This window comes from Stegodyphus dumicola, chromosome 9 (genome assembly GCF_044657685.1).
Source record: "Stegodyphus dumicola isolate Sdum_Otavi_A_Nest chromosome 9, ASM4465768v1".
Classification (NCBI taxonomy): Eukaryota; Metazoa; Arthropoda; class Arachnida; order Araneae; family Eresidae; genus Stegodyphus; species Stegodyphus dumicola.
In genome coordinates this window covers 147603712-147629620 of record NC_140776.1, presented here as the reverse complement: position 1 = coordinate 147629620, position 25909 = coordinate 147603712, and the positions used below count along the sequence as shown (strand labels likewise).

General features: G+C 33.0%; 1 protein-coding gene across 1 annotated transcript in view; it reads right to left on the bottom strand.

Annotated features, from left to right (window-relative positions):
- The window catches only part of LOC118181030 (uncharacterized), a 248320-nt gene that overhangs the window by 26049 nt on the left and 196362 nt on the right, over positions 1-25909 (bottom strand). The window contains exons 4-8 of the mRNA XM_085824217.1: positions 21072-21158; positions 17501-17582; positions 13019-13161; positions 10146-10221; positions 915-1036 (exon numbers count right to left, since the gene is read on the bottom strand). Coding sequence (XP_085680343.1) covers positions 915-1036; positions 10146-10221; positions 13019-13161; positions 17501-17582; positions 21072-21158 — 510 coding nt within the window. The remainder of the gene's footprint in view (positions 1-914; positions 1037-10145; positions 10222-13018; positions 13162-17500; positions 17583-21071; positions 21159-25909) is intronic.

Below are 25909 nucleotides of genomic sequence, written 5' to 3'. Positions count from 1 at the left end.
TTTTTTGGCTGTATGCTAATCTCCTTATTCTATATTAATTTAAAATTTTTACCTTGAAATCTTGCCAAAATCAAACGGCAAACCCTAGGTGTGCCCAGACCGGGCTCACTGATAATCTAGGACAACTGAGAGTATGTATTCTTTGTTCCTTCGCATCTCACCGGTCAGTTCATTGACAACATTGCTCGTTTCAGCACTCTTTTCGAAGCTCTATTCAATCAGTGTGCCACTTTGGGCACATGCACAGAATTAAAACGATAAGTGCTATCTTCACAAAATTTTACTTGTGTACTCCTCTAGGCCTAATTAGACTGCCTACTTTTTTTTAAAAATCAAAACTCCGACTTTAAAAGGTAGCATGCCAGAAAGGGTTAAAAAGTTCTTTTTACAAAATTCATCTACAATTTTATATGATGAATAATAAAAGCACGGGTACCTAAATAATGAAATCAAACTTCATGGTCTAAAGAGTAAGCCATTATCTTTATAAATTTATTAAAGGTACCTCATGCCTTTATTTTTTTTTTCTGAATTTTGTAAAGAGATATATTTAATCTCTCACTCTCATTAATTATATGATAGATGGCTCACTCACATCCGATAAATCATATGATAAATTATTTTTCTTTATCTAATTCATTAATGATTTTATGAGCTTTAAATAAAAGTTTATTATTTTTAAAAAAACTTCAAATTTTTTTCATTTATCTTAATACATTATTTACACATACAACCATGTTTTATATAACAACTTGCAAATGTTTATGTATTTTGTTGGGCTTACAAATAGTAAATAATAAGAATGAAAATTAAACAATGATAAAAAATAGCCTACTTCTAAATATGTAAATTATTATAACATGAAAAATTAGATTTACATGAAATTGAAAGAGTAAACAAAGCAATAAACTCACCTGAGCCACAGTTTCTCGAGCCAAAAAGTTAATAATTTCCACAGCTAGTTTGGTTGGTAACAATGGTGTGACATTATCTTCCAATAGCCAGACTTTGAACTTTTCAGCTTTACCTCCAGGAACTGTATAAGATAGTCAGTGCATTTAGTTTAAATTATTTTTTAATAAAACTTATTTTTAAATAAATTTCCTTTAAAATTAAGAACTTCTAAAATGAACAACTTTTATGTTTCATAAATTTTGTCAGAATTTTTTTAAAATATATATATATTACTTTAATTTGATGCTCTGTATACACATATATATTTAACAATAATTTTAGAGACAACTGCTGATTTATATCTATGGTTGATAATTATTATTTTACAGAAAAGAAGAATGAAATTTCTTTAAAAAAGAGAAGTGTTAGCATAAACTTTTAAATTGTATCAGAGGCATTTAAATATACTAAAACATTTAAATTATGTAAGGAAATATCATTGTACACCCTCCCAAAATCATAAACTTCCTTTTTTAATTTTCATTTTAACAAGTATATACTCTGTTATGGATTTCATTATACTGAAGATTTCTCAGGTCAAAATTTTGCTGAATATTTTCTAAATATTATTTTCGTATTCTTTATAAATTAATATTAACAACAGCTTAAAATGCTTACTAAAGACACAAATTTAAATTTTCATGAGAACATGAGATAAATTTTTACACAAAACATAAAGCATTATTTATTACACACAATTAAATGCAACATCATTTGAATGCATAATGATAGAATTCAAGAATATTTGAATACATTATAATAGTTTGAAAGAGAAAGGTGGATCACCTTTGTCCCCAGATATGTGATTTATTCAGATTATTTTTAAACAAACGTAATAGCATGGTTATGTTTCTTTATTATTAACCCAGAAGGGGTATTAGTCCTGAAAACATGATTTTGCATTGTTTCACTTTTTATTGGAGTGTGTTGCCATTCAGAAAAACATAAGATATAATTCTTCCATATTTAATCTGTCTGTTATTAATTTACAAATTATTAAAAAGCAGTAGATACAGTTCTTAAGGGTATTATTTTTTTAACTTTTTAATCGGATAGATTTAAATAAAAATGCATTTAATTTATGATACATTTAATTAAAAACATTACATATTTTTATAGAATTACATTACATATTTTTCATCTTTTAAATATACAGAATATGTATAATATTCCCATGTTAAATCTAAATACATTTCATCTAATATCTCATAAAATAGTTAACTATTCCACATGGGCCATCTCTTTCGATTATCTGTACTGATAAATCATATTAAATTTTAAAAGTCTTTTTGGCTGATCATGAAAATCTGAACTCTTTCAGACTTTTTTTTTCTTTTTACATTTGTATAACTTCATTTTTCCTTTTATGTATATTATTTTAAATCCAGATTAGTAGATTGTAAAATTTGCAAATTTATCAACTAATCGTTGACTAGATTAAAAACCTGATTTTTTTTCCATGGAGGGGGATAGGAAACAGGAAAAAATGACAGATAAGTCAAAGTAGTGCTTTTTGAGGGCAGAAAAAATTTGATGCTCAAAAGAAACAAGGCAAAAATTGCAAATGGCATGAATGAGTTTGCTACAGTATCACTAATTTTACTATTATCAGCATAATATTTCATGCAAATTACAAACAGCAGTGATATTACTGTCTTTTCAAGTCAACTTTTAAATTGCTGCTATGTAATATATTATTATCATATCTCAATATCTGTAGTTTCAGTTTTCGATGGTTCACAGTGGAGAAAAAAAAGTAGTTTAAAGTTTAAAAATGTAAGCTACCCTATGGCAAAATGTGGAGTAGAGATACAGAAACAAACTAAGCACTGAATTCCTACAGTAATCAGAAATATATGCACTTGCATACACTTTACTAACAGATGGATGTAACTCACTGGAAGGAGTTAACATCCATGTTTTAGGAAAATTAATTATGTATTTTCTGGATGTAATTCAATGGGAGTGGGCGATGAAAATAGTTATCTTTTAAATCTTGTACATTCTCAGGTTACTCCACAGTACAATTTTCTTAGCTGAGCTTTCCCTTGTAATGGCTATGAAAATGTAAACAAGGGATCACAACTAGTCAGGTAGAACATTTGATTTGTCCCCCTCTTCAATATACACAGACTTTTCCATCAATTTTTCCTTAGCTCTGCCTTGGCTAATGAAAACAGAATTTCCCTGTTTTCATTAGCGACATTCTATTGAACTCAAATTTTTTACATACCTTGTTTCCATGCAAAACAGCAGTGATATTACCAATGCTTTTAAACTTAAGAGAAGCCATGACATCTTATCCATTAGTATGAAAGCAAAAATTTTGTAAAGTAAATTTTGCATTACTCTATTACGGTACCTGAAGTGGTATATTGTACAGTATATTTTGTCCTGTTTGACATTAAATTCACTGTAAACTGTTCTTTCACATATCCATAGTATACCCCGTAATGAATTATTGCCAGGTACATAGGTACTGCTATATGTCTCATGTTAGTACCGATACTTAAAAATTGCATATTTTAAAGTTTCACTGTACGTTTTTTAAAACTTACAGTTCAGTAATAGCTTATAGCTAAATTTCCTTGGTTTTTGAAATAATAGTAATTTAATTAAATATATTTATTACAGAAATGATGAACTTTGATAGGAGATGTTCAGAGATATGATGAATTTTAACAGGAGATGAGAAATGATGATTTCTATGATCCCCGTACATAGAAAACCAGTTTAGATGCCATCCTATTTAAATGAAGCAGGTGAAATCTCTCAAAGCTTCACAAATTTTTATTTTATTTCAGAATCATGGAATTATTTATAAATAAAATAACTGGCATTTACAGTCAATAAATTTATAACTCTAAAAGGATTGGATTTTTCAACTATGGCAAAGCACACGAGGGCTATCTGCCTGAAGGGAGGGATGCCTTCATGGAGGACTTTCTAAGGGAAACTGGCTCGTATACACGTTACACATGGGGAAAACCACGAAAACGCCCATGCAGCCAGCCCGTTCGCGGGATTTGAACCTCAGACCGAACTACCAGTGTTCAGCGTCTTTACCGCTTGGTCGCTGGTGGGCTAACTCTAAAAGGACTAATGCAATTACATAAAAGACAGATAAATTAAATGAACTGCATATACAACTTATTTGCAATCATACAACAATATTAGTTTAATATGTATCATTACAAATATCAGTATTTAACAAATGCTTCAGATATACATAAATTCATCTTTAAAAATTTCAAAAATATTTAATTAATCCAAATGAAAAATGGTCAATGCATTTTCAAGACTCAAATTGCAGCTTTTTTTTTGGGGGGGGGAGGGAGAGATCTTGAAGATTTATTTTCTTTTTTTATCAAAATGCCTAGGGTCAGTTTATTAGAAATAAATCATAAGATGAAGAAAATTATTGTGAGTTTTTATAATATATAAAGGATTCAGAGATCGAAAAGATACCAAAGAATTAACCAAAACATATGTAAGTAGCAAAAATTGCATTTACCAATTTGAAGTGCAATCCTGCCAGAATGCACGAATGCATGTGTGTGGAGAGGAGTAAGGTAATTTCTATACCATGCAACACTGGCCAATCCAGTTGTGGGCTGGGGCACTGGGAATCTTTTTTGAAACAGACTTTGTCACAGATGCTCAATGGGTGGAGGACACATGAAAATTGAAAGAATTGTGACCAAGACAACTACAAGATACAATCTGGTTTCGATAGGATTGCACAACTTTAAGTGAAAGTATAGCTGTACACCCAGACTATTCCACAGGAAATGGACATGTTGAGACACATTATGGAAGCCTGGCCATGTCACCTCAATCAATACATTCAAGGAGTAGGACATTTAGAAGACATTACTCTTAAAATTAGCTGTTATTTATATTGCCATATTATAAACTTCATAAAATGCCTATGTATACACTAGATTTTCTCAGACTTTTTAAATTTTGTACCACTTAAACATATGTAGTATTACATGCCAATATATGTACAAAAAGAGGTGCATTTGTAATAATGTAGGAAATAATGTAACAAATATACTAATTTACCAAAAATAATTTAAAATAATGTATCATTAGTGATATTTGGGCCATACTTATGCTTGTGATAGTATCTGGTGCATACTGCTAATTTCACAACCATATAAAGTTACTACACTGTCTTTCTGCCAATCTCAATGAAGAAGTATTTCGGAGTCTCTATGGTTAAAAACCATGCACCTCCCCATCAGAAAAGTAAAGATGAGTAGGATTTGGGGAAACCAGAAAAGAAGGGTAAGGAAGAGAGAAGGAAAGCATTATTTTAAATTGGTAGCTACAATATATGCGATCCCGTAAAAGATGTCAGTTATTTTTAAGCTTTCACGAAATATAACAGTTTGATTAAAATGTTTAGGAATATACATTACCTTCCATTTTATACAGATGTTTGTTTAAAGGTTTACCACAAGTTTTCTAATTACTTTTTTTTTAATTTAATCTTTCAGTCTTAATGAATGGAGATGTCTCAGGTTAAAGAATGCTATGAGGTATATTCAAACAAAATCTGATATAATGTTATTTCATAGATCCACTCCATAAAATTACTCATACAGACAAAAAAACGAAGAAATTATGGAAATTTTTATCATTTCAAGTTACAGACTTTTAAAGTAGTGGAATATGATATCTAATGCTGAGGAGAACCATAAAAAAGATTATTTTCTATTTAATTGGAATTTTTCAAGAATCAAAGTTACTGTGATGGCTAATGCCTTTTTGTTGAAAGTAACAACAGAGTGTATTTTGTTGGAGCTTACAAAAATAATAATGTGAACTCTGATGTTACTTAAAAATAGTGTTACTAAAAAACTTTTAAATAAATCTGCAAAGAAATATTTTACTGATATAAGAAATTGATTTTATAGCACTAGATAGATTCTTAAGAAATTTTTGTAAAAATAGGAGGGGAACTAAAAGCATATCGTATTTTCCCCTTTAGAGTTTTAAATGAAATCTATTTCACACTTCTTAAGCTGCTATCACACATCCATTTGCTTCGAAAGAACAACTGTTAGGAACAATTTTTCTGCTTTGTCACAACAGCCAATCACCACAGATCGCTGTATGGTTAACACAGGGGAAATATGGTTCTCCATTACAAACAAGCTGATAGATGAATGCTAATTCAGAAATCAAACAACAAAAATCAGCGTTATATTTACAAAGTTTTCACAGGACTAGTTTCGATGGTTTTACCGAACCACCATCTTCAGCTGCAAAACCGCAGATGAACAAGATAGGAAATAATGATTAGATAAGATAAGAAAGCCTGGACAAGAATAAGCAAGTGGCGCCATCTGTTGGTAAAACCAGAACTAAAACATAATTTCTTTAAAGGCCGAAGGCAAATTTGGATTGGAATTAGGATCGTTAACTAGAACAGAAAGATTTTTATGAATGTGAAATGCCTCTAGAAAATCCAGTTCTCCAATGGAAGATGTTTTTTGAATAATTTTGGCAGCAGAAAAACTGAAAGTGTGGTTTTCGGACCAACAATGTTGAGCAACAGAGGTTGTTTATTCTCCCATCAATAAAATTCCGAGTTCCATACTCAAGGACCCCATTCCGGATATGAATTCCTGGGGTATTTATAGGATTCCTTGCCAGTGTGGTTTAATTTACATTGGCCAAATAAGAGAGCCTTAAAATTTCGCGTCAAGGAACATGAGGCATATGTTAGAAAAAAGGAAACACAGAAGTCTTCTGTTGCTCAACATTGTTGGTCCGAAAACCACACTTTCAGTTTTTCTGCTGCCAAAATTATTCAAAAAACATCTTCCATTGGAGAACTGGATTTTCTAGAGGCATTTCACATTCATAAAAATCTTTCTGTTCTAGTTAACGATCCTAATTCCAATCCAAATTTGCCTTCGGCCTTTAAAGAAATTATGTTTTAGTTCTGGTTTTACCAACAGATGGCGCCACTTGCTTATTCTTGTCCAGGCTTTCTTATCTTATCTAATCATTATTTCCTATCTTGTTCATCTGCGGTTTTGCAGCTGAAGATGGTGGTTCGGTAAAACCATCGAAACTAGTCCTGTGAAAACTTTGTAAATATAACGCTGATTTTTGTTGTTTGATTTCTGAATTAGTATTTATTCGGCGTGTTATTGTGTCTTAATTATAGAAGCCCCAAACAGGCTTACTTTTTGCTTTCTTTTTTGCACGTGGTGTGGCCGCCATTTTGTGATTGCATGAGTTTCGGTAAGTACTTTTTTGCAATTTTCAAGTTATGTTTATATTTTGTATATTTGGATATTGTGCTTTGCTTGTCTGATTTCATGCATTTTGCTTACAAACGTTTTGTTTTCTATTAATTTCAGTGAGGGATTTTTCTGCTGTTTTGTGTGTGCTTTATTATTGTTTAGTCAATTTAGTTTGATTTTCTGTATTGTTTATCATGCCTTCATCCGTTAATCGTTTCACTAAATTACGCCTGAAACGGCAAAAATTCCTGAATCATCTTGACTTTTTACTTAAATGTAAATGTAGAAAATTGATCCCCAATTTTATTCAAATCAAATCTAATCAAAAACCTTCGAGTCGCGTTTCAAGAATTCTGTTAAATTGCAAGCTTGCCTTACTTCGGTCCGTCATAAGGGATACACGTCAACAATTGTCCAAAATTGAACGTGAACTCTATAAGATTCATCTGGAACTCGCTAAATCATATCCAAAATTCACTGCCCTTGAACAAAAGTCTTGGTCTAGAACGGAGAATGCAGTTAACCGTCATAAAAACACCCTTGCAGTTAAATTCGAAAAACTTCTTTTACAATCTTCCAGTTCAAGTAGTTCAAAAAATCTTCCCATTGTAAACATCAAGCCAATAGTTAATATTTCTAATGTTAGTCTTTCAGAAGAACAAGAGAGAATTCTATAATATAATTTTAACTTCTCACAAACCTGTAAACCCTCGATTCCAAAAATTTTAGCTCCTATCGAAAAAGCTTTCAAGTTCAGTAAAGTTTCAGATTCACAGAAAGAAATGATTAGGCATCTTATCGCTCATAATGTGAAATTCAATAATAAACCTTTGAAACCAAATCTAACTGCGAGAGAAAGAGCTACATTGCGTGAAATTCATTCTAACCCGGATATTATTATTTCAAAGGCCGACAAAGGTGGCCAGATAGTCGTCATGGATAGGAACACTTACATCGATGGTGTCACTAAACTCTTAAACGAAGGACCATATAATCCAATCCCTAAAGATCCTTCACCTTCGGATTTGTCAAAAATAAAAACTGCGATCAAATCTTCGCAAATCATTTCAGCCAACTTAAAACATTCACTTATCCCATCTGTTGCGAATTGTGCCAGATTATATGCTCTTCCCAAAATTCATAAAAGTGGTATTCCTTTCCGCCCTATTGTATCAAATTTAGGTACTGCCTCGTATCCATTAGCTAAATATTTAGTTTCTAGATTTTCAACTCTTTTAGACAATAACATTTACACCATAAAAAATTCAATAGAGTTTGTAAAAAAAGTTAAAAACATTTCTCCTAGTAATTTACTCATGGTTTCTTTTGATGTAAAATCCTTATTCACCAATGTCCCAGTGGAGGGTGCATTAAGATGTCTAGAAACCAGACTTCGCGAATTTCATTTCTCTTGCATCGAAATTGATGAGCTAATTTCTCTCACTCAACTCTGTTTGAAACAAACACATTTTGTTTTCCAAAATAAATATTACAAGCAAACTGAGGGATTAGCCATGGGAAGCCCCCTCAGTCCCATCCTGGCTGATATCTACATGCATTATTATGAATCAAAATTGTTTGAAACTTTAAACTTCCCGGCATGGTTCCGCTACGTAGATGATACTTTTACTCTGTTTGAAGGTAATAAAGATGATTTAAATAAAGTTCTTTCAACAATGAATTCTATTGATCCTGCTATTCAGTTCACTTTTGAACTTGAGACTTGCAATTCTCTTCCGTTTCTCGACATTCTGGTCACACGTAACACATCCAACTTCAGTACTACGGTTTACCGTAAACCTTCATCGGTTTGCCTTCCACCACACTTTAAATCATGTCATCCGACTAAACAAAAGTTAGCTTCATTTTATTCCTATGTTTTCCGTGCTCTTCAAGTTTGCTACTCCAAACTAGCCCTTGATGAAGAACTAAAGTATTTAAAAGCAATAGCTATTGACAGGGGCTTTCCACCCAACATTATTAATCAAGCAGTTAAAAAATTCTCATCTCAACACACTAAAAGGCACAATCTTGTTTTAGGAGATTATAAAAATTCTGTTGTCATTCCCTTCTTTCCATCAATTAGCTATAAAGTTGCACATATTTTGCAGAAATTTAACTTTCGGGTTGTTTATTCTCCCATCAATAAAATTCCGAGTTCCATACTCAAGGACCCCATTCCGGATATGAATTCCTGGGGTATTTATAGGATTCCTTGCCAGTGTGGTTTAATTTACATTGGCCAAACTAAGAGAGCCTTAAAATTTCGCGTCAAGGAACATAAGGCATATGTTAGAAAAAAGGAAACACAGAAGTCTTCTGTTGCTCAACATTGTTGGTCCGAAAACCACACTTTCAGTTTTTCTGCTGCCAAAATTATTCAAAAAACATCTTCCATTGGAGAACTGGATTTTCTAGAGGCATTTCACATTCATAAAAATCTTTCTGTTCTAGTTAACGATCCTAATTCCAATCCAAATTTGCCTTCGGCCTTTAAAGAAATTATGTTTTAGTTCTGGTTTTACCAACAGATGGCGCCACTTGCTTATTCTTGTCCAGGCTTTCTTATCTTATCTAATCATTATTTCCTATCTTGTTCATCTGCGGTTTTGCAGCTGAAGATGGTGGTTCGGTAAAACCATCGAAACTAGTCCTGTGAAAACTTTGTAAATATAACGCTGATTTTTGTTGTTTAATTTCTGAATTAGTATTTATTCGGTGTGTTATTGTGTCTTAATGATAGATGATTGGTTGAAAACGAACAACTACTAGTAAATTTTTTTGAAAGGAAAGAAAAAATCGCGCGTCTTTCTTTCAATAGTAAACCAGGCAGAAAAATTGTCTGAAACAGTTGTTCATGTGAAACAAATGCGTGTGTGATTTGGGCATTAGGAGCTAATAAATGCAAAATTAGTGTATACTCACAGAAGGATACACTTAATCTTTCTGAAAATTTCATATATTCTTCTGTACTCATTCGCAAAGTCATCCTATTGCGCCTCTGTTGGAAAGAAGAGAGAAATTATGAAACTGCAACATTTTTTCATGAAACTAAACACCCAAGTTCTTTAAAAAGAAAAGAAAGTTAAAATAGGCATAATGGTTAAAAAATGCAAAAAAGGAAAAAATACATACAAGGGAAAAAATGTTTTCTTGCATATATTTCCTTCCCTTTTTTTTCCCAAGTTTGTACTACTATGAATTCTTATTTTAATTTTGATTTGTTTAGATATTCTGCTAAACCACTTATACATAGTTACAATTATTAATATTGTTGAGATATTGCCTTGCTTTGACTCCAATTTACTTTTAACTTTAGATCTTTTAAGTTTATACAGTCAAAAGTCGTTAATTCGGACACCCATAATCCGGAATGATCTATAATCCGGACCTCAAAGCTAAAAACTTTCTGCGCACGCGCCGCGTTGACACATGCGCATAGGCGTTTACGCGTGCGCGTAAGACCTCTTACGACTGCGCATTTGCGTGTGCGCAAGCGCAGAATACGTTTTCGCGTGCGCGTTTTATGTATAACGAACGGTATAAGCTAAAATTATCTAATTATCTATTTCAGTTAATGTTGATGATTGCGTTGTTCCTTAAATTTCGAATTGGATCCGGCTTATTATTTTTTAAAACTGTAAGAGCAATACTATAAAAGTAAACTTGAACTTTCGATTATGTCAAATAGAATTTCCGAATCTGGAGCTCCCAAAGGATAGTACAAAACGAAAGTATGTTTCGATGTCCATCAAACAAAAAGTGGAATTGCTGCAAAAAATGGATAAAGACATGAAGAAATTGACAGAGAGGTTAGTGAAAACGAAAAAATTTCGATTGACAAGTTAGTCGGTATTCTCGACACAGCAATTATAGGACTTGAACAGCGGAACTTTGTAACTGAACAAAAAAATTATGTCTTTATAGAATTAAAGAGAAAGTATTATCACATAAAACGAAGCAACTTAAACAACTTACATTGAAAGAAATGTTTAATAAAGTAAACAAATAAATATTAAGCTTTTTTTTTTTTTTTTTTTGTAAATTTTGATACCCTTTAGATCATAATTGTTCTTTATTTCATAAATTACGGTTTCATATTTTTAATTTTAGAATTTTTGCATGCCATCTTACGCGATTTAAACTGATGATGTATAATCCGGAATCGCCGAAGTCCCGACGAGTCCGGATTAACGACTTTTGACTGTATATATATAAGATAAAATATATAGAATTAAATCAATTAGGATTGGTAAATTATACACCAAGAAGGCACATATTAAAAGAAATGAAACAAAAACTTGAAAAGCAAAACTGAAATAAAAAAGTAAATGTTAAGCTAATCTAATTTACAGTAAGATTATTAGAGGAAATTTCAAAATCAAAATTCAAATTCAGACCACACTCAGAGCATTCAAAAAACATAAAGCAGACTTAAAATCCAGTAAATGCGCTATAAGTTGTCCATCTAAGTGGCAACAGAAATAAGGAGCTAATTTCATGTAATTAACCTTCAGTTGATTATTTCACAGATATTCTATCGCTCTGTCAATTTTCACTCCACATTATAAATTTCTTTTCAGTTTATTGCACATGATAGCATAATAGAGTAAGCATAAATGTCTTGGTAAAGAAATAAAGTAAATAAATAAATTAAGCATAGCAAAAACATGCAAGAATTATCTGCTAGAGAAGACAGTGTTTGTGAAAGATCTTCTCAGAAAATATATATATATATATTTGTTTACAAATTCCTGGAGGGGGGGAAGGAATCCAATGAAAGACAATTTATTTCACTACTGAACAAAAACACCTAGATGAAATTACTAGAGTCCAGTGTTTTTATTAGATCAGCCAGTTGTAGGCAACTAGAATTTAGAGAAGCCCCAAACAACAAAATTTAGGACAGGCAAAATTTCAGAATTTATTGAAGGCACCAGACAACATAATTTAGGGGCATTAAAACTTTTAGAATCTAGAGAAGCACTTAGCAACACAATTTAGGGAGAGCAAAATCTATAAAAATTTGAGAAAGACCAGGCAGCAGAATTTAGGGACAAGAAATTTTTAGAATCCAGAGAAGCATGGAGAAATAAAATTTAGGGGTGGCCAAATTTTAGGAATTTAGAAAAGGCACCAGGCAGCAGAAATCACGGGCAACAAAATTTTTAGACTTATGAGAAGCAAAGGATAACAAAATTTTTAGAATTGAGGGGAGACACACGATAGCAAAATTTAGGGCTGTAATTTTTTTAGAATTTAGACAAGCACCGAGAAACAAAATCTAAAAGTGGTAAAATTTTTAGAACTCGGGAGTAGGAGAGTTAGCAAAATTTTTAGAATTTAGGGAGACACTGGGCAGCAGGAATGCATTAGGAGACAAAATGTCTAGCACCAGCTCTGTAGGCAACAAGACTAGACAATCCCCCTCCTTCCCCATTTCTTAAATTTTGAGATACTGGGCATTGAAATTTACCACTCTTGAATATGACCCAAATTTTAACAATAATTTCATTTTGAAAAATAACAGATTTAAAAGAAAAATTGAGTTTTTTTTTTTTTTTTTTTTTTTTTTTTGTTGTTGTTGTTGTTGTTGTTGTAAATCTAAGATAATGAATCTAATCTAAGAAGAAATGATTAAAGGAGATGCCTGTAACTTTAATCACTTTAAAGGACAGCACTTAAGCTTATTTTCTTTTAACTATAAGTAGCGTTTGGCTTATTAATTTAATATTATTCAGAGCAATAATTTAAAAATATTCCAAATTATATGATGTAATATAAGGAAGATTACAAACCAACATTCTTTCATTGACAACAGGATCATCAACATATTCATCAAGAACAGATCCTAATGCACCAGATTCATCCAGGTAGTCAAGAAAAGCCAGGCAAACTTTCACTCTTAAGCCCCTTGGCAGATGACCAGGATATGCCGTATCTGTTTCCAAAATAAAGAAATACGAATTCTTTTTTAATGATAGTTAATAATGTATACATGCATGTAATTTTTTTTTTCTTTTGAGAAAACTGTAAACATTTAATACACTGCTCGTGAAAATTAAGGATATTGACAGAAATAAAATTTATTGAAGAATGATTGAAAACAATTTCTACAAAAGCATTAATTAAAATACATAAGCAAATTTGCATTGATTAATCTCAGGATACTGAATTTAAAGTCAAATTGATGGAAATTTAAAATTGATGGGAAAATATTCTTCCGTACAATCCTGTTGCAAGCTTTCCTTTGCAAGAGATAATTTTTTTAATATGGTGTATAACCATCTTTGACAGAAACACAGACTTTACTTCTTGATTTCATAGAATTTACCTAATTATTAAACAAGTCTTATAAAACAACACGCCACTAGTCTGAAAGTGCGTTTTTCAGATCGTGGAGGATCCTAAGAGGCATTTGACGCGCAGCAATTCAGAGGTCTAAAGCATCACACTTATGCTCAGTCGGGTTCAAGTAACCTGGCTCACTTATTCAAGTGATATTTCCCTTTCCATCTGTTCTGACACCAGAGATGCCCGATGCGGATAAGTGTTATCATCAATAAAAACTCTGGGCTAGCAGTACCCCTACACAGCCTTAGATGGGGTTCCAAGATCTCGCTCACATATCTGCGAGCAGTTCAGAACCTTTATAAATTATATGTAGCTCGATGCACCCATTTTCGACGATTTGGTAACTGAGTTTGTCAGGGAACAAAATCTAAATCATCTAAACCAAATGTCACTCTGAGTTTATCAGTGAGTAAAATCTAAATCATCTAAATCAAATGTCACTCTGAGTTTGTCATTGAGTAAAATCTAAATCATCTAAATCAAATGTCACTCTGAGTTTATCAGTGAGTAAAATCTAAATCATCTAAACCAAATGTCACTCTGAGTTTATCAGTGAGTAAAATCTAAATCATCTAAACCAAATGTCACTCTGAGTTTATCAGTGAGTAAAATCTAAATCATCTAAATCAAATGTCACTCTGAGTTTGTCATTGAGTAAAATCTAAATCATCTAAATCAAATGTCACTCTGAGTTTATCAGTGAGTAAAATCTAAATCATCTAAATCAAATGTCACTCTGAGTTTGTCATTGAGTAAAATCTAAATCATCTAAATCAAATGTCACTCTGAGTTTGTCATTGAGTAAAATCTAAATCATCTAAATCAAATGTCACTCTGAGTTTATCAGTGAGTAAAATCTAAATCATCTAAACCAAATGTCACTCTGAGTTTATCAGTGAGTAAAATCTAAATCATCTAAACCAAATGTCACTCTGAGTTTATCAGTGAGTAAAATCTAAATCATCTAAATCAAATGTTACTCTGAGTTTATCAGTGAGTAAAATCTAAATCATCTAAACCAAATGTCACTCTGAGTTTATCAGTGAGTAAAATCTAAATCATCTAAATCAAATGTCACTCTGAGTTTATCAGTGAGTAAAATCTAAATCATCTAAATCAAATGTCACTCTGAGTTTGTCATTGAGTAAAATCTAAATCATCTAAATCAAATGTCACTCTGAGTTTATCAGTGAGTAAAATCTAAATCATCTAAACCAAATGTCACTCTGAGTTTATCAGTGAGTAAAATCTAAATCATCTAAACCAAATGTCACTCTGAGTTTATCAGTGAGTAAAATCTAAATCATCTAAATCAAATGTCACTCTGAGTTTATCAGTGAGTAAAATCTAAATCATCTAAACCAAATGTTACTCTGAGTTTATCAGTGAGTAAAATCTAAATCATCTAAACCAAATGTCACTCTGAGTTTATCAGTGAGTAAAATCTAAATCATCTAAATCAAATGTCACTCTGAGTTTGTCATTGAGTAAAATCTAAATCATCTAAATCAAATGTCACTCTGAGTTTGTCATTGAATAAAATCTAAATAATCTAAATCAAATGCCACTCTGAGTTTGTCATGCTACTCTGAGTTTGTCATTGAATAAAATCTAAATCATCTAAATCAAATGCCACTCTGAGTTTGTCATTGACTAAAATCTAAATCATCTAAACCAAATGTCACTCTGTGTTTGTCATTGAATAAAATCTAAATCGTCTAAATCAAATGTCACTTTGAGTTTGTCACAGAGTAAAATCTAAATCAACTAAATTAAATGTCAACATAATTTGCTACAAAGCAATGTTAACGATTTAAGATTTAATTCTATATACATAAATCATTTCACCAAGAGTGAATTCAAAATTTACAGTAACAAGAAATTTCAACCCTTTAATGATAAAAAATAAAAGAAACATTAAGGTAGCATATAAAATAATATTCTGGAAAACATCATTAAGAAATATGGCGAAAAATATACTTTTGTAAGCACTAATGGGTAATAGGCTTTCTTAAGAAAATAATGAATGAAAGATCAGACCTGTTGACTGACAAGACAGCCCATCTTGTCATTAGGTATTTTTTTTGAAAGCAGGAGAGATGAAAAATGACCCTCCTCCGGGACTCGAACCATGGGACCTCTCGAATACGCGCCGAGTGTGCTGACCACTACACCACGAAGGCATGCTAAGAAGGCGGGAGAAATACTTTATAAACTCTCTCGTTTAAATGGCGGCTGGAGATTAGGGGACTCAATCGCCAAATTCTGGTGGTGAAGAATCATCATCCACCATTCTTTTTTAGTTCGGGCGCCACTGTAGAGACATTAGGTTATTTCGAAGCAGGAGTCGTGAAAAATGAGCAATGATCTCGTGACATGAAGATATCGCTTTAAAACGTTTATAATTGTTTCTAAAACGAAGGTGCTTGTGAGGTTATGCAAAACCGCAATGGCTTGTAATTGGCTTAGGAAGAAGCAAATGATTTACGCAAAAAATCTAAATTTGAGAGAATTAAAAAATGCGATTCACCGAAATGTCTGTAACATTTCTCAGAATATGCTAAGAGCTGCTTTTGAGAACGCAGTAATGCGATTTAAGTTGCTATCGAAAAATGGTGAACGCCATATTGAACATGCTTTGTAACACGTTTCAGAAACGATTGAACACATTTTAAACCGATGTCTTATTTCGTTTAACAATATTGCATACAGCGCCATTTCTCCTCTGGTGGTGAGATTGCGAACTTTTTTTTCTTTTTTCCGCGGAAAATAAGCTCCCATAACCTTCTTTATATGATAACCAAGTTTGATAGCATTTGGTCCAGTAGTTTTCTTTTTATAATGAACATCTTTTAGTTTTTAAAATTTTTTTCAGTTTTTTTAGGGGGGGGGGGTCCAGTAATTTTTTTCAAAGCGTAACTTTAATTATAATCATTCTGTATCATAAATTAAATGTATTTCAATGTGTAGTAGTTAAATACATTAAAAATAAAAAAAAACTTCTTAATAATTCATCAAATTATTAAGAAGATCTTATGTTTGAATGGTAAAATTATAAAAACTAACTATGCCTGAGACTGTGTGGAGGATAAATTAACAACTTATTAGCATTATAGATTTAGTCGCATTGTGGTAACATTTACAAAATGGGAGGTGCACAACTACATGTTATAGCAGTCCTGTACTCAAAATTTAAACATTATAAGGCTTCTCGTTTTTGAGTTATGCGAAATACATACGTACATACAGAAATCACGAATCCATTTTACATTCCGTTTTGGAAAAAGAATCCTTTATTCTATCCGTACTTACAGATGTCATGCAAAAACATCGTTCAAATGGATTCGCGAATGGTCAAAATGGATATTTTCGTTGATACCCGAAATTTTTCGAGATAACAATACTTTCTTTACTTCGTACGAAGAAGTTAGTAGCCATCTTTTTCAATAACATCGCATATTTAAAAATTTAATTTTACACCCTTTTTAAGGAAATTCGAAATGACCTTAGAAATGAAAATATAACGCCATACGGATCAACGTTAAATCCAATGTAAAACGCACAAAACTGTTTTTCGCATACGCTGAAGGGCAGTAAAATACATAAGCATACCTTTTCTCCTTTTCTAGTTTATAGGCACTGATTCTTTTCTAATTGCATGACTTTGCTGGTAAACAAACAATAAGTTTTCAGAAAGAAAGTTATGTTCGTTAAAGATTGAAAATGTCAATAGCCGTACGCCTAACACACGAAGAGGTAAAATACGTCATCTAAATATTTCAGCATGAGAACGAGCAACACAAATATTTACAAGAAAAACAATGTAATTATCATCATCAGTGCAGTTTCGTAATAAAAAATAGACACAAAGATATGCATATTTCTTAAATTAAAAAAGTCATATTAATGGGCGAAAATAAAGTAACCTAAATTCAATTTAGCTCTCCTGTAAAGAATAGCCTTCATATCCACAATCTCTAGATACTGCAACAAACGCTTCACGACAATCTATAAAAAAAGAAAAGAAAAAAGTAAGTCAACGCATTAAATAACATACATTTATATGAAAATTTCTTAAATCACAACATTACTAAATAAAATGCAGAAAGTTGCAGCTGACATGCAATAAGCAATGCAATCAGTGGGGGAAAGGAAAAGTAGGGAACAAATATTCCTCTTCCATTTTTACATACATAACGATAGCAAATGATTAATTCTCAAATTAAATTAAATCTTTTTTTTTTCATATTAAAAAGCTACTTTAAGTGTTCTTGGAATATATTAAACAAAAATCGATATTTTTTTAGCAAAATAAAACATTTTATTGCTATAGTCTTTTCCCATCATCCTGATCTGATCTCGATCAGGTTTCATTAATGGTCGAGAAGTAGTAAGCGTCTGTTGCGGACCAAAGCCATCGATCATCTTATAGATGACTGTATTCACCTTCGCTCAGCTCCAATTTTGACGCAAGCCCACAAGCGGCCGAGCCATAAAGTCGCTGAACACTGGTAGTTCTGACCTGGAGTCGATTCCAACCGAACGGTCTGGCTGCATGGACCTTTTCGTGCTTTTTCCCATGTGTAACATGTTCACAAGCCAATTTCCTTCAGAAAGTCCTCCGCGAAGGCGTTCCTCCCCTTAGGCAAGTAGCCACAGTGTACTTTGCCGTAATCTCAATGAACCAAACCAAATTAATTTTGATGCAGCACTGAATCTGAGAATCTCCAACCCCTTCTCCCTATATTCCCAAATCGTCTATAGAATGTTCCGCAAAGCGGTATTTTAAGTCTCCCCATGCCGAAAAGACACTATACTCTTACAAACATCCATGTCTTCTCTGGGATTAGAATCTGGGTCCAAGGCTGTGGCAACCGACTTCCCTACTACCATGCCAGCAAGGTGGCACATATCCCGAGCTATGCGATAAAGAGGGTAGTCGTATAAGACGACTCTTCATGTCTCCCGCATCAAAATAACCTAATGTATCTACGGTGGCGCCCGAATTAAAAAAAAGGGGTGGATGATGATTCTCCACCATCAGGATTTGGCGATTGGGTTCTCTAATCCCCAGCCGCTTTGCACACTGGTGCTCAGAATTAAGAGAATTTTCACAGTTGCTCGATTATCTCCAGAATTGACGAATAAATTTTAATGAAATACGATACGGACTTAGGCTGATAGCTACCAAAAATTGATCTTAAAATTATTATTGTGCACATCCATGATCATACGTTAGGCTCATCGGCGCAGAAAGGTCTTAAACAGAAGTTGCAAGATCGAACGAAAAGGAGACTAATTGGGGTATGGTCTCATCCAGGAGTCATACAGCTCTAAAAACGCGATTTCATACCAGAAATGGCTACGGCAGCTGTGCCCACTCCTACAACAAGGCTATTTTCAGGACCTGAAGGATTCTGGGTGGGCAAAGACGAATTGCAGTTGCCCTGCCAAGAGGGTGCCAGACATATTCTATAAGGTTCAGGTTTAAAAGTTTGCTGGCTAATGCACACAAGTAATACATTCATTTTCCAAAAAATCCCTCACCAGATTATTCCTATGTGGACGAGCGCTGTCGACCTGAAAGAAAAATGACGGCCAACTGCACCTCAGAAAAGGGGACCCATGCATAACAGATTTTGCTTAATGAATACTGTACAAAAATGTGAAAATCAATATTATTCAACAGACTATGATTAAACTATATTCTGGTTGATGCATAATTCCGCGCCATCCCCCCCCCCACAGAATGTTTTTCTCAGATATCAGCGGTGATGGCAATGGGACGTTTAAATAGGTTAAATTGTAGTTACTTATGTCTCTATGAATGACTTTTACTTGATTACCCCCTCTGCCTCCAGAGTCTGAAGTACGGAGTGTCAGGTTGAGAAAAAGCATCTCTGACATAGTCTTTTTTACGAGTTCAATAAACGGTAAGACAGCTGCAGAGGTTTCGACACGAATTTGTATTGTGTATAGAAAGCATGCTGTTGCAAAAAGGACAACCTGAAAATGGATTGACAGGTTTTTCTGGCAGGAAGTTTGACCTCAGCGACAGTCGTTCATCCCACTTCCAAGAAGAACGTTTGAATAACCTAATTTATCTTAAATCACATAAATCACTGAGATTTTACATATTAGACATCCAAAAATTGCCAAAACATTGGCAGAAGATCGTAAACCGCGCGGGGAAATACATGAATGATTAATTTAGCACTGAACATAGTCAATGTACACAGATCAAATAACAGCATAAATTTATGCATAAATCTAATACATTTTTTTTTTCAACTCTGAAAATGCAAAACTGAACTATGAATATGCTGTGTACAGCCTGAAAACGTTTAATCGCTAATTAAAGAACTTTAAGATTCGACTGAATTATTTAATAATAGAGAAGTACACAACAACTATCTATTTATAGGAAATGATGCGTTCGTGGAAGACTGCTTATCAGAAATCGGCTTGTAAGGAGAAGCGATACTGCGTATTTAATTATGGCAAAGCACACTAGGGCTATCTGCCTAAGGGGAGGGATGCCTTCATGGAGGACTTTCTAAGGGAAACTGGCTCGTATACACGTTACACATGAGGAAAACCACGAAAACGCCCATGCAGCCAGCCCGTTCACGGGATTCGAACCTCGGACCGAACTACCAGTGTTCAGCGACTTTACCGTTCGGCCGCTGGTGGGCCTTGTAAGGAGAAGAGAATTACGAAATCCTCATGGCCGTAAATTTCATTTAATCAAAGAATAGAACTCGCAGCGAAGTACTGCTGTTAGGGGGCTTTAGCTATTCAGCCACTAGTCAGCCCAAAAAATTCTTTCAGGAAATAAAATAGAAAATAACAACATCACAAATTTCCACATATTCTAACCTGCCCTATGTAGGATATAAAATTATTCTCTTCAGGTCTAACTCAGAATCAAATTCGTAATATCTACAAAAACTTTATGGCACAATCTAGAGAATTTTATTCCATTTCAGTTCATTTACATTATTTTTTTAATTCCATATTTAATGACAAAAACCATTTTTCTTCAGAACTAGTCGAAAAAATCACTAGTTCGAAATCCAGGCCTCTAGTACTTGTAGATAATTTGAATTATTATTTTTTCTCAAATAAGAGAAAAACCTGGATTACGATTCATAACCATTGAATTTTAATAAGAACTGGTAAGTTTTTAGAAAGAATAGTTTTTAATGAGAACTATAATAACAACAAATTTTTTTAATTTATAACACCTGACATTTAATAAAAGTGTTTACGTATGAAATAGAATAAATGAATTGACAATGTCTATTTATTTTAATTGCTTGACATTTCTTAAATTTGCGTAAAATTGTAACTCAAAAACATTATTTTTTTTTATTAGATACTTTACAGCAAACTTCGTGAATTAATACATTTTAAAAAGCAATGATAAATTTAACCTAATACTCAACAAAGAATCTTGGGGGAAGAAAAAAAAAAAAAAAAAGAAAACAACAATACTCTGTTCCTCCGTATAACGAAAAGAAGATCTTCATATGATATGTTATGTCCTCCACGCATGAGTGCAGCCTCAGTCGCTTTATAAAGCTAAAAAATGAAATTTAAAAATTAATAATAATAATAAAAAGTATTAGAACTGCATTAGCATCAATACTCATTCCACATCATTAAAAGGTCTTAGATTTTCATAAAACATTTTATTAACTATACTTTGCTACACAAAATGTTCAAAAAGAAACAAGTGACTATAAGTATTTCATTAAGTATTAATATTAGTTCAAAAGTCAAACAACAAAAACCAGCATTATATTTTCAAATTTTCTTAAGACTAGTTTCGATGGTTTTACCGAACCACCATCCTTAGCTGCAAAAGCAAAATATAACGCTAATTTTTGTTGTTTGACTTCTGAATTAATATTTGTTTGGCGTCTTACTGTGTCTTAATTATTAATATTAGGTTATGTACTTCCAAAAATCAACTTTTTCAAAACTGTTTATGAGAACACTTTCAATACTGTAGACTGGAAACATAATAAAACATTTTATAAAATATTCGTTATACTTCAATAAATTAAATGAAAATATTTCACACATGCAAAATTTATGGAGACACTCGAGAGCAAATTTATTGATTTATATCACTTTTTAATGCAAATCTTCGGAGGGAGATAGAATATTTATTAAAATTTCAACTAAGTTTACGAAGCAACTAAGAATAAACGTTGACTGTTTCGGTGATTACTGGGTCCGCATCCAGGAAAACAAATACACAATTAATTTGTGTCTGGCTACCAAGAAAAATGTACATACTCGACATTTGCTCTACGTTAACCATATAAAAGTTAAGTTTTATACCAATACAAAATTTAAAGAAGCTACACTGAAGAGATAAAACATTATGACCACCTAATCAATACCGCGTTGCCCAACCTTTAGCCTGCAAAACAGTTGCTACTCACCTTGGCTTGGATGCCACAAGTTCTTGGTAGATGATTGGAAACAGATTGCACCAAATATCTGAGCAGCGGTTACGCAAAGTCGAGATATTCCGACATGTTGGTGCTTGAGATCTGAAGTGCTGCTCCATGACATCCCTGGGTTAAAATCTGACAAGTTAGGTGGCGAGGTCATTCACTGGAATTCACTCTTATGCTCCTCCTGGAACCACTCCAATAGAATTCGGGACTTGTGATATGGGGCGTTGTCCTGTTGGAAGATTTTATTTCCATTTGGGAAGACAGATGTCATATAAGGGTGCAACTGATCCACAGTTACCTTCAGATAGTCTGCAGCTTTCATGGTCTGTTCTACCACAGCTAAGAATTCCAAAGCCGCCCATGAGAATGTACCCCAAAGCACAATACCGCCTCCACCAGCCTTCGGATGACACCTTCTGTACAATGGGGAGCAATTGTTGGCGTGGATGACGGCGTGCCCTGACACAGCCATCGACGTGATGAATGAGAAATCGTGATTCATCCGACTAGGCGTCTACCAATTATCCATGGTGCAATCTTGAAGTTCCCGGGCCCACTGTAGGCGTAGTTGAGAATGATGCTTTTTTAACAGAGCCACACAACGTCTGCCGCGCAGTCCCATATCCAACAGTGTCCGCTGAACTAAGTGCAAGTGTTCCGAAACACTTGCACTTGGACCTGCATTGTATTGGGCTGTCAGCTGAACTCCTGCCTGGTGCCAATTTGCTGTACCAAGCGGGACAGTCTTCGAAGTCTTTTTCCTTTGATGACGTGTGGACGTCCAACACCTAGGCGTCTACTGCTGGTTTCACCATCATTTATCCACTTTGCATAAATACTAACAATGACAGATCGTGATCAACGTACCAGTCGTGCAGTTTCGGAGATACTCGTTTCGAGTCCGGGTCATTGCGATCTGCCCTCTACTAAATTCGCTTAGCTCAGCAGCCCTTCACATAACTCGCAAAAGTAAGCGGAAGAACGATTCCTTACACTCTCCAGCAACAGTTAAATATCCTTTATACTTAACCATGCGCCCTCCACGTCATCCAATGAAAAATGTGGGGATGATCATAATGTTTTGGTTCATCAGTGTATACTGACTATATATACTTCCAATACTGAAACTGTTCTTTTAAAATTCTCTACCTTATTTTGAGAAACATTTTAACTGGATGTGCATGTCTAGTATCAATACTTCAGAACGAAAAGATGGCAGCTACTCTTCCTGAACATTCTACATAGAATATGCATTAGGTAGATCGCTAGTTCTTCTAGAAGTAGTACGCTAAGCAAAAGAGAAAAAATTAAGGACTTAATCTGTCACACAGCTCGACTGTTGATTGCGTTTCTATGAAGTAGCTCTTTGGATACCGAGACAATAACCCTGGAAACAAATCTAAGAAAAATGAGAACTATATTAACCCAAGTCGTTTATTTTTTTCATCATATATTTAACATGCATTATTCCTTTCAACAAATATTGGTACCACATTAAGCAATAGAATTCAAAGTCCGAAATCTGGATGTCCACTAAAAAATGGTGTATTGGCACAAAGGGTGCCTGTACTTTTACAAAATACATCGGATTGGTACAAGGGTGCCGAAGTTTTCATCAATTAAAGCAATTTTTCAGGTTGTGCTTCCCGGAAAAGGACTCGAATACTTCAATGAAATATTATTATTTATTTCCACCAAAATGACCAACTGCTATATGTATAAGAAGGTGCTTAAACTAATCTTTCTTTTTTGGGGGGGGAAGGGGGATTTGGAATGAATATAGACAGTGAATTTAGTAAAAATGTTTTATATTAAATCTTCAGCATTCTACCAAATATTCAATTTTTCATACGTTAAGTCTAATTGTTTAAATACTCTGTTTTATTCGTGTTTATTACCCTGTTTCGGGTACTATTTAAAAAAAGGGATGGCTTTATATATCCCGTTCTTGGACGATTGACAAAATTCAACTTCGTTTTTTCATATATCGAAAGCGCGACTTAGTGTTTATATAAGATTTGTATACAGCATTTTTCTATCGATTTTGACATCAAACTGGATGTTTTCTGAAATGATATGCCAGTTTTTTTTTCATATTTTGATTCTACGATTAAAACTATGTTTAAGTACCAAATTTTGTACAATTTGGAGAGAAATTTAAGGAGAACATCGAAAATTTATCTTGGCGCTCTTTTTTCTGTTGCGCCAAGCATAATTCTTAATTTACGGTAACCTACTTCACTTTCCCTTTCATTGTGTACGATAAGAAAAAATGTATCGTTTATTCTTTTAAATAATGTTCTTTCTATTATATTTTTTAATATTTTTTTTTTTTTTTTTTTTTTTTAGAATTTTATTTTAATGTGTGTTTGTGTTGCGTGGCTGAGCTCTACTTTTTCAAATAGTTATTTTAAAATGCTATACTTATTCATTCGAACGGCGTATTTTAAGTATATTTATTAACATAAATTTTCGAGAATTTTATTTTATTTATTTGAATTGTATTTCTTTCGAAAGAATACTTTGTTACCCACACTACGATGCATTTGAAAATTGCATATATTGAAAGAAAAAATACAGTAAAGCACAGTTAATAACATCTTTCAATGGGCCGTTCAGAAATGATGAATAACCGACATTTTAATTTAGGATGAATTGCATACGTTGCTTTACATTTTTGTTGATTTCACAGAAAATTTTCTTGAAAAGTATGAAAATTTAACTTTGAAGAAGAATATATATATACCGAAAAGTGAAAAAAAAAAAGATTCATAAATCAGTTTATCAAGAATTAACTGATGACAGAACTATTTTTCAGAGAAATAATTTTTCATAGTACGAATAATAGAAATGATATCTCACAACTAAAAGGGAGATATGAAAAATTAAAGCTTTCTATTAAAAATTTCAGATCGGTAAAATATTCAAGTCATTGGATTCAAATATTTTGAAAGGACAGCAGCATTTAAGTATTATGCAAATGCTCTAGCTGTATTTCTAAGTATTCCATAGCTCTAGTTTTATTCCGAAATATTGCCTTCCTATTAGGAATATCATTAGGAATTAATTCCATTAGGAATATCATGTTTAAAAAACCGCGCTATTTTGATCATTCCTGGTCACTAGAGTAGGATCAGATTTTTTTTTAACATAACATAGTGCAACTTCGTTCAATCATATCCGAATTCAGGTTTTGAGTTGAGAATAATTTTAAGGTTGCTAATTATTATTGTGAAGCAGAGCTTTAAAAAACCTTAAAATAACTATAAAAAAGTTATGCAAAATTTTCTAATGGCTATTAAAAAGGAACTTGCAAATACTACTGTTTTCCTTATAGGAGATAAATTAAATAATCAAGTTAGATTTTGCACACAATTATTGTAGATTTTAATTCATTTAAAGCAAGAAGAAATTAAAAAGAGCTTTTGATATGAATTCAATGCTTTTCACAATAATTATATTACTCTTTATATTACGCTCTAAAACGCACACACACACACACACACAAAAAAAGGACACACTAGGACAGAGTAATGCAAATTGGCCAAAAATTGATATACATACAGGTTTCGACCAAAAATGCTAAAATTTTAAAGTTTGGCGACCAATGAATGAACATGTGACGCTGCAGCGTATCTTGACTGCGCAACTAGCAAGATATTAAAGAGAAGAAATTTCGATTCCAGCTCGTAAATTCTTTGCGAAATCCATTCCGTATATTCAAATAGAGAGTAACTATGCCTCGCATGCAATTGCGTTAAGAATATGCGCAGATGTCAGCATATGACAGAGAACCTATAGTAGGGCTCAAAGAAACCGGCTGGTGTGATCGGCGAATCGCTCGGCGTTTGGATAGGAGAG